Source organism: Citrus sinensis, chromosome 6, assembly GCF_022201045.2.
Source record: "Citrus sinensis cultivar Valencia sweet orange chromosome 6, DVS_A1.0, whole genome shotgun sequence".
Taxonomy (NCBI): domain Eukaryota; kingdom Viridiplantae; phylum Streptophyta; class Magnoliopsida; order Sapindales; family Rutaceae; genus Citrus; species Citrus sinensis.
This window is the reverse complement of record NC_068561.1, coordinates 10,355,002-10,367,554: the sequence shown is the minus strand read 5'-3', so window position 1 is coordinate 10,367,554 and position 12,553 is coordinate 10,355,002. Positions and strand designations below refer to the sequence as shown.

The 12,553-nt window shown below is 36.3% G+C and overlaps 1 protein-coding gene across 1 annotated transcript; it reads right to left on the bottom strand.

The window, feature by feature from the left end:
- Positions 1–1,922: 1,922 nt before the first annotated feature.
- LOC102621494 (pentatricopeptide repeat-containing protein At2g37230) lies at positions 1,923–4,601 on the bottom strand. Its single transcript, XM_006481433.4, has one exon. The coding sequence runs from the start codon at positions 4,344–4,346 to the stop codon at positions 2,091–2,093; it is 2,256 nt and encodes a 751-aa protein (XP_006481496.1). The 5' UTR covers positions 4,347–4,601; the 3' UTR covers positions 1,923–2,090.
- Between the last annotated feature and the right edge of the window lie 7,952 nt (positions 4,602–12,553).

Below are 12,553 nucleotides of genomic sequence, written 5' to 3'. Positions count from 1 at the left end.
ATAAGCTATATGATAATTTATAAGAGTTAGTTTGGGTTTGCTTGTATATATCAATAGTATTGTATCTATCCAAAAAGAAAAAAACATTTTACAATAACAAAGCCAAATGAGGGATGACAAGATGCCGACTTTAATGTTCGATTATTGTTTGTTTTCTTTTCTTTTTTTTCTCTCTAAATAAATGCTGTTAAAAATCTGAGTCTGTCAATTAGTGTGGATATTGTGAATATGTAAACAATTATATTAAAATATTTAGAGGATAAAAGGGGAATTTAAGGGTACAAATAATTGGTTAAAATATCTGCTGTGGTGCTGCTCACGGAAGTCGATCTGCAGCGGAAGCAAGTTGCACAAAATGTAAAACCAACTCGGAGGCTTGGAGCGGTGGACCAAAAGATTGGGGGAGATCAGGGCCGTCCAATTTGAGAGGACATTCAAGTAGGCACGTTGAGGCAAAGCGAGGCCACAAAACAAAAATGAGCGATGAGATGCGGACTGGCAAAGGAGATATAATGACCAAAAATGGTGGAACTGGAAGATATTTTCGCTGGCAAATGGGTAACGGCGAAAATAAAAAAATATCTTTGCGGTAGAGAATGTGAGCTTCATATGTGCTATATGCTAGCTTTGTCACAAACATCATCGTGCCCTTCTTCACTTTACTCTGCATTCTTTAACTTCTACTCTGCATAGTACCAATTGATCTTTGGACGAGTAGTAGTAGCCCATGCTTCAAGTCTCCATATTATAATTTAAACACTTAATGTAAGACAGTCTTTTCTTTTTTAAATATAAATTGAGTAAACGTCGAATAATTATTTAATTATAAATATTAGTGAAAATCTTATTGTAATCCATTTGTTGTAATTATACCTAAAAAAAATACTTCTACCCTGCAACTTCACTCACTATCCAAATTGAATCTTGTGATTATGATAGAAATTTTGTAGTGGAATGCTCCAAAAGAGACATAGTTGCTGTAAATTCACTTATTATAAGTATAATGATTGATATATATTAACTGCCAGGTTAAAAACCCGTACTTCTAAAATTTAAAAGGCAAAACAAAATATTTACGAACAAATACCCTACTTTGAGTGCTTGCCCATAGTGAAGAACATTATTAACACCTCCAAAACGATCCAACTTTTAACTCCAGACACATTGATAGAACAACAAAAATAATGCAATCAACAACAAAAAAAATGATGCACCTACAGCCGGATTAATCTGGGTAGCTGTGTAATACCAAACACGTAATTTGAAAGGGGTGAAGCCGCTTAAGGGATTCACAGGGATGAAAGGCCGATAAGGGAGATGAGTCCCCTTTTTTGTCTTCATTTGTCATGTTCTCTATACACAACTGCTTTCATCTTCCACGACCTTAGGAGTTTTGAGTTTTTTCCAGTTACCAAAGTGTTAATACCATAACTTCCTTCATATGTGTTGTGTAGATTAGATGTAATTCAAGATCATAGAATGCCTGCAATGCCCTGTCCAAAAAACACACGTATTAGATAAACTAACATAAAGAAAACCAAATTGACATACCGATCGGTGGCTTACTAGGCCAATCAACCATGAAATGCATATAGTATATTACAAAATTCAGCAATGAGAGAATGAGGAAAAAAATAAAAATAAAAATGCGGAACCAGGGAAGAGACAAGTTACAAGCTCTAGTGCAAGTAAAAGATGAACTCCAATCCAGCAAAAATGATGGCAGCTACTCAGGAAAAGACAATGTTTATCTATAATTCTCAAGCCTATAAATAATGCAGCTGAAATGAACTTGTCAACAGCAAGCAATGACTATAATGAGGTAAATAATTTGAAAAAAAAAAATGAGAGTTTATATTGAAAATTAAGATTTTGCTGGTACATTTTGATTTGATTGAATCCATCCCCATCAGCTGATCATGCAATGAACTTTAGAACTTGTGACATTCCACTAAAATGAATTTGCAAATTATTCTGCAAAAGGTAGTAGTATTCTTCAAAATGGGTCTGAAACTAAAAACAAATAAAGCATCAAGTCTCAACTTGAAACTACATTTGGGGAAAATAAACAAAAAAAAGAAAAAGAAACATTAGCTGGCAACAGCACTTTGTTTCTTCTCTTTTTGGCTCCCGCGGGACATCTCCCCTCTAATCATTCTGGAGAGTATATCTGCTTGCTTCGTGTTCCCTTCTTGATTAAGGCCAGCAATCAACTTGTCACTGCTCTTCCAATCAGTGACCCCTCCTTTCTCCATTATTTTAAATAATATTGAATAGGCATTGAGGGTCTTCCCAGCTGCCAAGAGAGCATCCAACACCTTCTCATAACTCGCCAAGTCTATGATGCAGTCTCTTCCCAAACAGAAATCCAACAACTTAACAGCAGCAATAGTCTTCCCTTTCTCAGAGAGAACAGATAGAAGACTATCGAAATTGGGTACGGACCCACTTTGCATCATTAGATCAATACGTCCAAGGGCTTCCTCAACATGGCCTCTCATGAGAAGAGCTTCCAAAATCTTGGCAACCAAATCCAAGTTCTCCTTCACGCCCTTCTCCACCATGCTCTTCATAACTCTGCTTGCAGTCTGAACCCTCCCATCTTCAAACAGGCTCTCCATCACTGACCTAAATAGTGAGGACGCTGGAGAATGTCCATCTTCAATCATACTATCTAAAGCAGTTTTAGCATCGGCTGGCTCACCTTTCCTCAAATAGCTCTCAATCAGACATATGTAAGCATCAGCATCTCTAGGCACTCCTCTCCGACCCATAATCTTAACAATTTCAAAAGCAGAGTCTGGATTCCCTTCTTTTGAATGGCCACGGATCAAATTATTGAAGGCAACAGGATCTAAAACACCCTTTTTCATTAATTGCCTAAAAAAGATTTCAGCTTTTCCTGTCTGACCATTGTGGCACAGATGCTGTATCATCGGGTTATAAGAACTAGCCTCCATATCCAAAGTACTCTGTGGCCTCAAAATAATCTCCTTCTCAACAAGCTTATCCAACAACTTAATTGCCCGATCATACATCTCAGCCTTGCAGAAGTTCTCAATTAAGATACCATAATGTCCAGCCTCTGTTGGAATGCTCAATCGAATCATTGCCTTAAGCACATCCGCAGCAGCATTTAAGTGCCCAGACTTACACTGAACACCCAAGAGCTTCATAAATACTGAATTATCCTTGGGAGGAATATACCTCTCTACCATCTCCCTCAAAACCTTCTGCACTTCAACCATCTTTCCTGCATCACACAACCCCGGCAACAGAGCAGTATAAGTAACTGCATTTGGCTTAACATCAAACGACTTCATTTCATCAAATATCCTAAGTGCATCATCAGCTCGCTCAACAGCAACATACCCTTTTATCATAGTAGTATAACTAATAACGGTAGGCTCAATATTCTTCTCCTTCATCTCCGCAAACAACTTCTCTGCCTCATCCATTTTCTTAAACCGATTATATCCATTAATCATGGTATTATATGTAACAACATCCGGGGAGATCCCCCTACTCTTCATATCCTCAAAAAACCTTATGGCAGTCTCAAGCTTCAAACTCAAAAAGAACCCCCAAAGCATAACATTATAAGTATGCCGAGTAGGCTCAATCCCTTCACTCAGCATCTTGTTAAAGTACCTCTTGGCCATCATATAGCGACCACGCCTAAGGATCAACTTAAACAAAGCATCATAAGATTTAACACTCCTCTCAACACCCAATTGCTTCATTATATCAAAAATTTTGACAGACTCTTGAACAATTCCCTTTTTACCGTAACTTTCAATCAAGACTTCAAACATATCTTCATCCCATTGAACACCCTTTTTCGGCATATCCAACAAAATACACCTAGCATGATTTAACTTGCCAACACGGCCTAAGATTTCAATCATTTTCAAATGGGTTTCTCGGTCATGGTTAAACAACCCGGCACGCTCAACCCACCGGAAGAACTGGAGCGCATGCTCCGAATTCTTTGCTCCGTGAAGTACATTGTAAACAAGGTTGTGATCAAATTGGGGCACTAAAGCCCGAATCTTGTTCTGTAACCGGGTCGTCCATGCCCGCTCAGCCATCAGTTTACATATTGTATCCTCTAACTTTACTGGGGATCGGTGGTTACCTCTTGGGATCCTCTGCCTCTGGCTCGGTTCTTCATCTGCTTGAAACGGATCCGGGTTCGGAGCGGGGCTGTCTTGGGTCTGCTGCTGGTCATTGATTGAGCAGAAGAAATGGGGGAGAATGAGAGAATACGGAGCTTCGATTCTGGATATGATTGGATGAACCCTAGGCTTTAATTGGTGGGGTTTAGAGAGGGAGATCAAGGCCATTCCTTGAATTCGCAAAGTGGGTATTTGTGATTCTGAAATTTGAGGGTTTTTTATTTTTTGTTTATAAGAAGTTACATGCAAACAAAGACTAACAGAGACCCACACGAGAGGAAGGGAGAGAGAGTAAACAATTGCAGAGCTAGGGTTTAGTCATGGGAAAAGGAAAAACCCCATTCGTGCTTCAATTGCGTTGTACCATAGGGTACAAGTACGTAGTATACACTAGGCTCTTTAATTTCAAAAATCCAATTTATGTTAATAACAAGTGAAAATTATGGTATAAAATCATAAAATTTGAATGAATCATGAATTTTATACGGAAATAATAAATATACCTCGAATTATTTAAAACAAATTAGATGTGGATTTGAGAAATTAGAATATCAAGTCTCAATAGGACATCATATATGCATATACATACATATATACATATATACATACAAACATATAGATATATATACACACACGCGTATATATATTGAACTTTTACTCAATTTATATACCACTCTGTTTTATGATTTGCTTTTTCGGCAAACGTAATCTTGATGCATGCTGTTTCTTTGAATAAATTGAAGAGTTGTAAACATGAATGTTAATCTAAATATGAACAATTAGCTATTTGTACAATTATCTTATATGTATAGAACATATATCAGGACGATAATATCCCTTACCCTTAAGGGATATTATCATTTTCCCACCAAAGTTATTCTGACACATCATGTCAGTACCACGGTTTGGTAAAACCATCAGTTTACCACCAAACGTTTAAACTGTTAGCATTTTCCCACCATTCCGTTAAAACTCAATTAATATGTAACGGAAAATTCATAAAAGGTCAATTTTACCCCTGGAGCGTAAAAAACCATGTAATTAACCTTTTATGAATTTTGTAATTAAATCATCATTTGTTGTTCTTCCTTCTTAAAGGACAAAAATTACCCTTTATGAATTTTGTAAAATTGACCTTTTAAAAGACCATGTAATTAATTTTTTATGAATTTTGTAATTAAATCATCATTTGTTGTTCTTCCTTCTTAAAGGAGGCTTGGTTCAATCAAGCTGCCGAGTATTGGAAACAAGCTATTGCGCTTACTCCTGGTAATTATATTCAAGCGCAGAATTGGTTGAAGATCGCGAAAAAGGGGGATAGGTGCAGAGACTCAATGGAAGCTGTTCTAACAAATGGAGTTGACTGCCCTTTTTGTTTTGCCCTTTATGAATTTTATAAAATTGACCTTTTAAAAGACCATGTAATTAATCTTTTATGAATTTTGTAATTAAATCATCATTTGTTGTTCTTCCTTCTTAAAGAGTAAAATTATCTTTTACGCTCCAGGGGTAAAATTGACCTTTTATGAATTTTCCGTTACATATTAACTAAGTTTTAACGGAATGGTGGGAAAATGCTAATAGTTTAAACGTTTAGTGGTAAACTGATGGTTTTACCAAATCATGGTACTGACATGATGTGTCGGAATATCTTTGGTGGGAAAATAATAATATCCCTACCCTTAATTACCATTTATCTCAATATTTGAGATTTGGATTTAGATTTATCTACTCAGATTCGGTGACTCTGTTGTGTTGTGTATCGTACCAAACAATATGTTACTTTACTTTTATCAATTGAAATGAGCTCTTCACCTACGAAAGCTGAGATGATTTCACTAGGCCAGACTTATAAATTAGACCTTACTCTATGGAGCCGTTTTTCTTTCGATTATTAGAAAATTGTAGTGACTAATTATTTGCTTTATTTTTATTAATTGTTGTTCTAACTACGCTCGAGTCTTTTTTTGTTTTTCTTCTACAGTACTTTTTTCTCTGAAAGAAATACAAGAATGAAAGTATACTGAAGCCGCTATGGCTTGCTTTTAGTCACTCACGAGTTGGGTGTTTTTTCATCTTTTGTCTATTCTTTTCCTTAAACTTTCTTTTATTTCCATAATAGCTTTTGGATAAAGGCTTTCAAAAGTTGATTGAATTACAGTTCAGTCGGGTTGGTGGAAGTTTACTGTCGAAGTACTATATTCAAGGAGATATAGATACAAATGAATTAATTAGAAAGTGTCAAACCATTGTTTTAAAAGAAGAATGGGAAGATACGGTAACACTAATGGGAAGAATGAAGAAAACGGCAGGGGGGGGGTTGGAGAGGAATTGTAAAGATTGAGAGTATGGGGGATAATGTGTTCTTGTTCAAGTTCGCCACTGAAGGGGAAAATAAAGGAGTGTTTATAGGGGGTCCATGGAACTTTGACAAAGCTTTTCTGGTATTGGCTGAACTAATCGGCATAGGAGACATTAAAAAATAGTCCTTCACGCATACTTCTTTCTGGGTACCAATTCACAATATACCTATAATGTGTATGGCGAGAGATCATCCAAAAATTGAGAGAAAAGATTGGCAAAAAGACGAAGCAAGTGAATACATAGGTCAATTTGCCCGAGTTAGAATATCCATCAATATAACACAATCTTTGAAAAATGTAGTGTTCTTACAACAAGAGGGGGGAAAATACCAACGCCAGTCTTATGTAAAAGGTTACCTGATTTCTATTTCTGCTCCACATATATCGGTCATCAGTTTAGAGAGTGTTTAAAATACAAAGGACAACCAAAAGAGGAGCTATCATATGGAGTTTAGATGAGAGCCACCATAAGCAAAAAAGGTGAAACTGAACCAAACTAAGGAGAAGAGAAATTGGGAACATTTTCAATCAAAAGCAGAAGATAAAGGAGTCAATACACCAAAGTCATACCAGACCCAACAATGCCTAATAGGCCTGAACAGGTCATCCCAAAACAAAACGGGCAATGAGGTGGGAGACAGAGTTGGATCAATGAGTACAAATCGTGAGCTAGTAGCTAGTGATAATTCATTAATTCAATGTACTGAAACATCGAAAAATTCACAATCAGGTGTATCAATTGGATTGAATGTCCCTCATTGTGAGAGTTCCTCCATTATATAGAAACTATAGAGATTTACAAGGCTGATTTTTAGCTATTACATCAACCAAATTTAGGCTAATTTCTAGTAATTAGATCTATCTAAACAAGGAAATTACAAATACTTCTAATTACAATATATATACAGCTATGATACATAATTTATGCCTTGATATATGATGTCATCCCCCCTCAAATTGATGTTGGTCAATCAAGAAGCATCAGTTTGCTCACAAGAAATTGATGACGATTTCGTGTCATAGCCTTGGTAAATACATCAGCTCTCTGAAGAGCTGTGGAAATATGAGGAAGAGAAATAATACGAGTGTCCAAAGCTTCGCAAATATAATGATAATCCACCTCAATATGCTTAGTGCGCTCATGGAAAACCGAGTTTGAAGCAATATAAATAGCACTAGTGTTATCAGCATGGAGTGGAGTAGGATTAGATTGAGAGAAACCAAGATCGGCTAGAAGTCCATGAAGCCAAACAATCTTTGAACAAGCAGCAGACATAGCACGGTATTCAGATTCAGCTGAAGATTTAGAAACACGGTCTTGCTTCTTACTGGTCCAAGAAATCAAGAAATTCCCAAAAAACATGCACCAACCCATGACAGATCGTTGAGTGTCTGGACATCTAGCCCAATCAGCGTCATTATAGACAACAAGATGAGGAGAAAAACCAGCAAAAAATAACAATCCACGGCTAGGAGTCCCGCGAAGGTATCGAAGGATATGACGAACAGCAGCTAAATGTAAATGACAGGGATGTTGCATGAATTGGCTTACTTGCTGGACAACAAAGGAATATCCGGCCTCGTAATAGTCAAATAATTCAAGCTTCCCACCAACTGTCGATAGATAATAAGATCATAAATGAGTTTACCTTCCTCACTACGATACTTTGTGTTGACTTCTAGTGGAGTATCCACGGGAGAGGCATCATGAAGACCATCTAATTTAAGCAAATCTTGTGTGTATTTATGTTGATTTAAAGAAATCCCTGAAGAAATAAGTAAGAGGACCAAGATCCTTCATATGAAATGAGGCTTGAAGATGTTGTTGCAATTGAGCAATTAAGGCAGAATATGTCCCAATAATAACAATATCATCAACATAAAGTAAGAGAAGAACAATATTATTAGATGTCTTGCAAAGAAACAATGATGAGTCATATTGGCTTTGCTTAAACGAGAATTGAAGCAAGGTGGATAAGAATTTATCAAACCAATCCCAGGTAGCTTGCTTTAACCTATAGAGCGATCGCTTCAACTTACAGACATATAAAAAAGAGGAGGAACACAAGCCATATGGTAAAACCATGTAAATCGCCTCTTTGAAATCACTATGAAGAAAAAGTTTTTAACATCCATTTGATGAAGTGGCCAGCCTTGTGAGGTAGCAATCGAAATAACCGTACGGACTGTAGTCATTTTCGCAACCGGAGCAAAAGTCTCTTTATAATTGGCTCCATACTCTTGTTTGTTACCAAGGGTAACTAGTCGTGTCTTATAGCGCTCTAGAGTACCATCTGAACTATGCTTGATTGAGTTGACCCATTTACAACCAATAGATTTAACATTAGTCGGACAATGAACAATATCCCATGTGTGATTGTCCTCAAAAGCTTGAAGTTCATAGTTTTACGCCAACAATCATATTTAGCAGCTTCTGAATAACATAAAGGAATAGAAACACTGGTCAAAGTAGTATGAAGAGATATGTGAAATACATACCGATTAGGTGATTGGATGATTCTGGAAGAGCGGCGAACAGTAGTGCTTGAGGGCTGATTGTCCGTGGAAGAAACAGTTTGAACAGGCTCATATGTCGAATCAAGCTCATGAGGCTGCAAAGTTGGAGGTTGTCGTGTATAAACAAATCCAGGCTTGAATATTTCAATAGTAGTATTTACCTCATCAAAACTAGGAAGAACGAATAACTCTAATGAAGACTCAACTTATGTAGAAAAGAAGAATTAATTTTCAAAGAAAATAACATAACGAGAAATACGAAATCTGTTAGAACATCAATTGCAACAAACATAACCTTTGTGTGAAGCACTATATCCCATAAAAACACATTTAACAGATTAAGCAAAAAGCTTATGATGTGCATGAGGTGGCAAATAAACAAAACAAACAGCCAAAAGTATGCATGCAAGATAGTTGGGATGCTTATGATAAAGACGATAATAAGGAGATTCAAAGTTCAAGACGCTTGAAGGCAAGCGATTAATTAAATAAATTGTTGTACTCAAGGCTTCAACCCAGAATTTAGATGGAACAAAAGATTCAAGTAATAAAGTTCGAACAACATCTAATAAATGACGGTTCTTACATTCAGCAACACCATTTTGTTGAGGCGTATAAGGACAAGAGTGTTAGGAAACAATTCCCCTTTACTGAAGAAAATCATGAAATTCATGGAACATATATTCTCCACCAGAATATGATCTGAGCACTTTAATATTTGAAGAAAATTGAGTCTTAATATAGGCTACAAGTGTTTTAAAGATAGAAAATACCTCAGATTTCGAACGAAGAAAATAAATCCAAGTATACTTATTGTAACCATCAATGAATGTGACAAAGTATTTATAATTGGCATGAGATATAACAGGACTAATGCCCCACACGTCACTATGAATTATATCAAAACAATTTTCTGCACGACTACCATGAGAAGGAAAAGAAAGAGACTTGCTTTTACCTAATTTACAAGCAGAGCAATCAATAGACAATTGAGAGGAAAATTTATCTTTATTTCCCAATAAACCTGAATTTATTAAATGAGATAGGACAACAGAATTAGGATGGCCTATACGTTTGTGTCATACTTCACTCTTTTGGTTTACAGCAATACTAGCCAAAGAAATGAAATTAGAAACAAAAAAGTGCAAAGGAAACAAGTGTCCAACTTTAAGCCCCTTTGCTAGTATCTTCCTTGACACCTGATCCTGCACAATACAACCATCACGGGAAAATCGAACATCACAGTTATTATCAACCAATTATCCTACTGAAATAAGATTAGTAGAAAGCTGAGGAGATACAAGAACATCTTTAATTGAAGAATTAATGTCCCCAATAGCATGAATAGGTAACTTACTACCATGAGCAATCTGAATGTTTCCATAATATTTTTGAACATTGTTAAGAGTATCGCTGGAATTGGTCATATGATTGGATGCACCAGAATTGAAAAGCCAAGAGAAAGATGGTAGAGTGCGTTTACCTTGAAGCCCTAAGGCTGAAAAGATTGTAATAATCATCTACTAAACCATTTCTAGAGTAAGAGCTGATTTATCAACAGTTGTTAAACCATCAACAGCCTGATTAGCAACAGTGACCTAACTAGCTTGACAATTTTGGGGACGAGTAGGACATTCTTTGATAATATGCCCATGCTTCTTACAATAGGTGCAAAATTTTTTTGCACAGTTAACAGCAATATGTTCGTATTCCTTGTAGTTAAAGCATTGAACTTGTCGCATGTCACTCTCATTGCTTCTCCCATGAGCTGTAACATAAGCAATTGCATTATCAATGCATTTTATTTTACTGGAAAATAGGTTGTGTTGCAAGACATTGCTCTTCACGAAGTAATTCTTTAAAGCACACATCCAAAGAAGGAGAATGATCATGATTCATCAAATTGGAGCAGGCTGCCTCATATTCAGGACATAGTTTCATCAAAAACTGATCTCGCTTGCTCTGTTCATGCACTTCTTGAACATCAGCCAGAGATTCAATTGGTACTTGGACATAAATCATGTCAAACATATTTTGTCCATAAGTTCTGAAATCTAGAGAAATAATCTTAAATAGAGAGATCACCCTGAGAGTACCTAACAATCTCGTATTCTAACTGAAAACGTTTGGTTGTATTGTCCTGATTATAAATCTTTTTCAAATACTCCCACATGTCTTTAATTGTCTTATGTGGCTTCAGATTGGGAACGAGTGACTGATGAACTGATCTCATAATCCACGTCATGACTCTAGCATCTTTGACTTGCCACTGAGCTAATTTAGGAGGGTCAGGAAGAGTTGGATCACTACCATCGATGTGACCCCAAAGTTTCTTTCCTATGACAAATAATCGAAACTGAAATTCCCAAGTAGAATAATTCTTACCCGTGAAACGCACACCAAAATTTTTCATGTTGCTAGTTAACATGTTACATGCAACTCACCAAATGCAACAAGAAGTAAAGCAAATCAACTAACCTAAGATTTCATAAAAAAAATACCAGAAATAACACTCAACAAGAATACCATAAATCTACCCAAAACCAAGATCTTAGACTCACAAGATGATTTTCTAAAATTTTGAATTATGGCTCTGATACCATATCAATTGGATTAAATGTCCCTCATTGTGAGAGTTCCTCTCATTATATAGAAATTGTATAGATTTACAAGGCTGATTTTCAGCTATTACATCAATTAAATCTAGGCTAATTTCTAGTAATTAGATCTATCTAAATAAGGAAATTACTGATACTCATAATTACAATATATATACAGCTATGATACATAATTTATGCTCTGATATATGTTGTCAAAGTGGCAAGAGTATGGGTAGAGAAATCAATCAGCAGCAGAATAAGCTAGCTGACAATGACAACTTCTCTAGAAACGAAAACATACGAGCATGAAGTGAAAATTAGAGGGAAATTGAAATTGAAGAGGCCAATGCAAAAGCATCAGACAAAGGTTATGCAAAAACAGACGAGGAAGAAGTGGATAATAGGCCTAATGAATTTCAGAGAAGCCCAAAACAAGGAAATGGAAATTGCAAGCAAGAATTCAAAAAACGGAGAAATGGAGCATAGGCCCAGCAGCGAACTTTTGTGGCCCAGACCTAATAACAAAAAGAAAAGATTGTTGAGCCCTTTTAAACAATTAAATGCTCGCAATCATTTTAGCCCCTCTCAAACAAAACACTAGTTAAAGTTAGTTGATGCAGGGTAAGTCAAAGTAGAAGATGTAGTAGTAAAGGTGGAAGACATATTAATGAGAGCTAGTAACCAGCTCCGTCAGCAGCCATGAGGGTCATAAGCTCGAACGTTCGATGTCTAGGGAAGCCTCGAACGCGTCTAGTTATAAAGAAAATTCTCCACCTGCATCAGCCTCAACTTTTCTTTTGTTGTGAAATAAAGATGATAGCTCAGCAGGTTTTCACAACATGTAGATATTTTAATTTTGAGAATCAATTTGTAGTTGATAAAAATGGAGTAGGAG

Bases quoted from the DNA above. Each gene is read 5' to 3' on its own strand.
- LOC102621494 (XM_006481433.4), bottom strand. From the start codon at position 4,346: ATGGCCTTGATCTCCCTCTCTAAACCCCACCAATTAAAGCCTAGGGTT.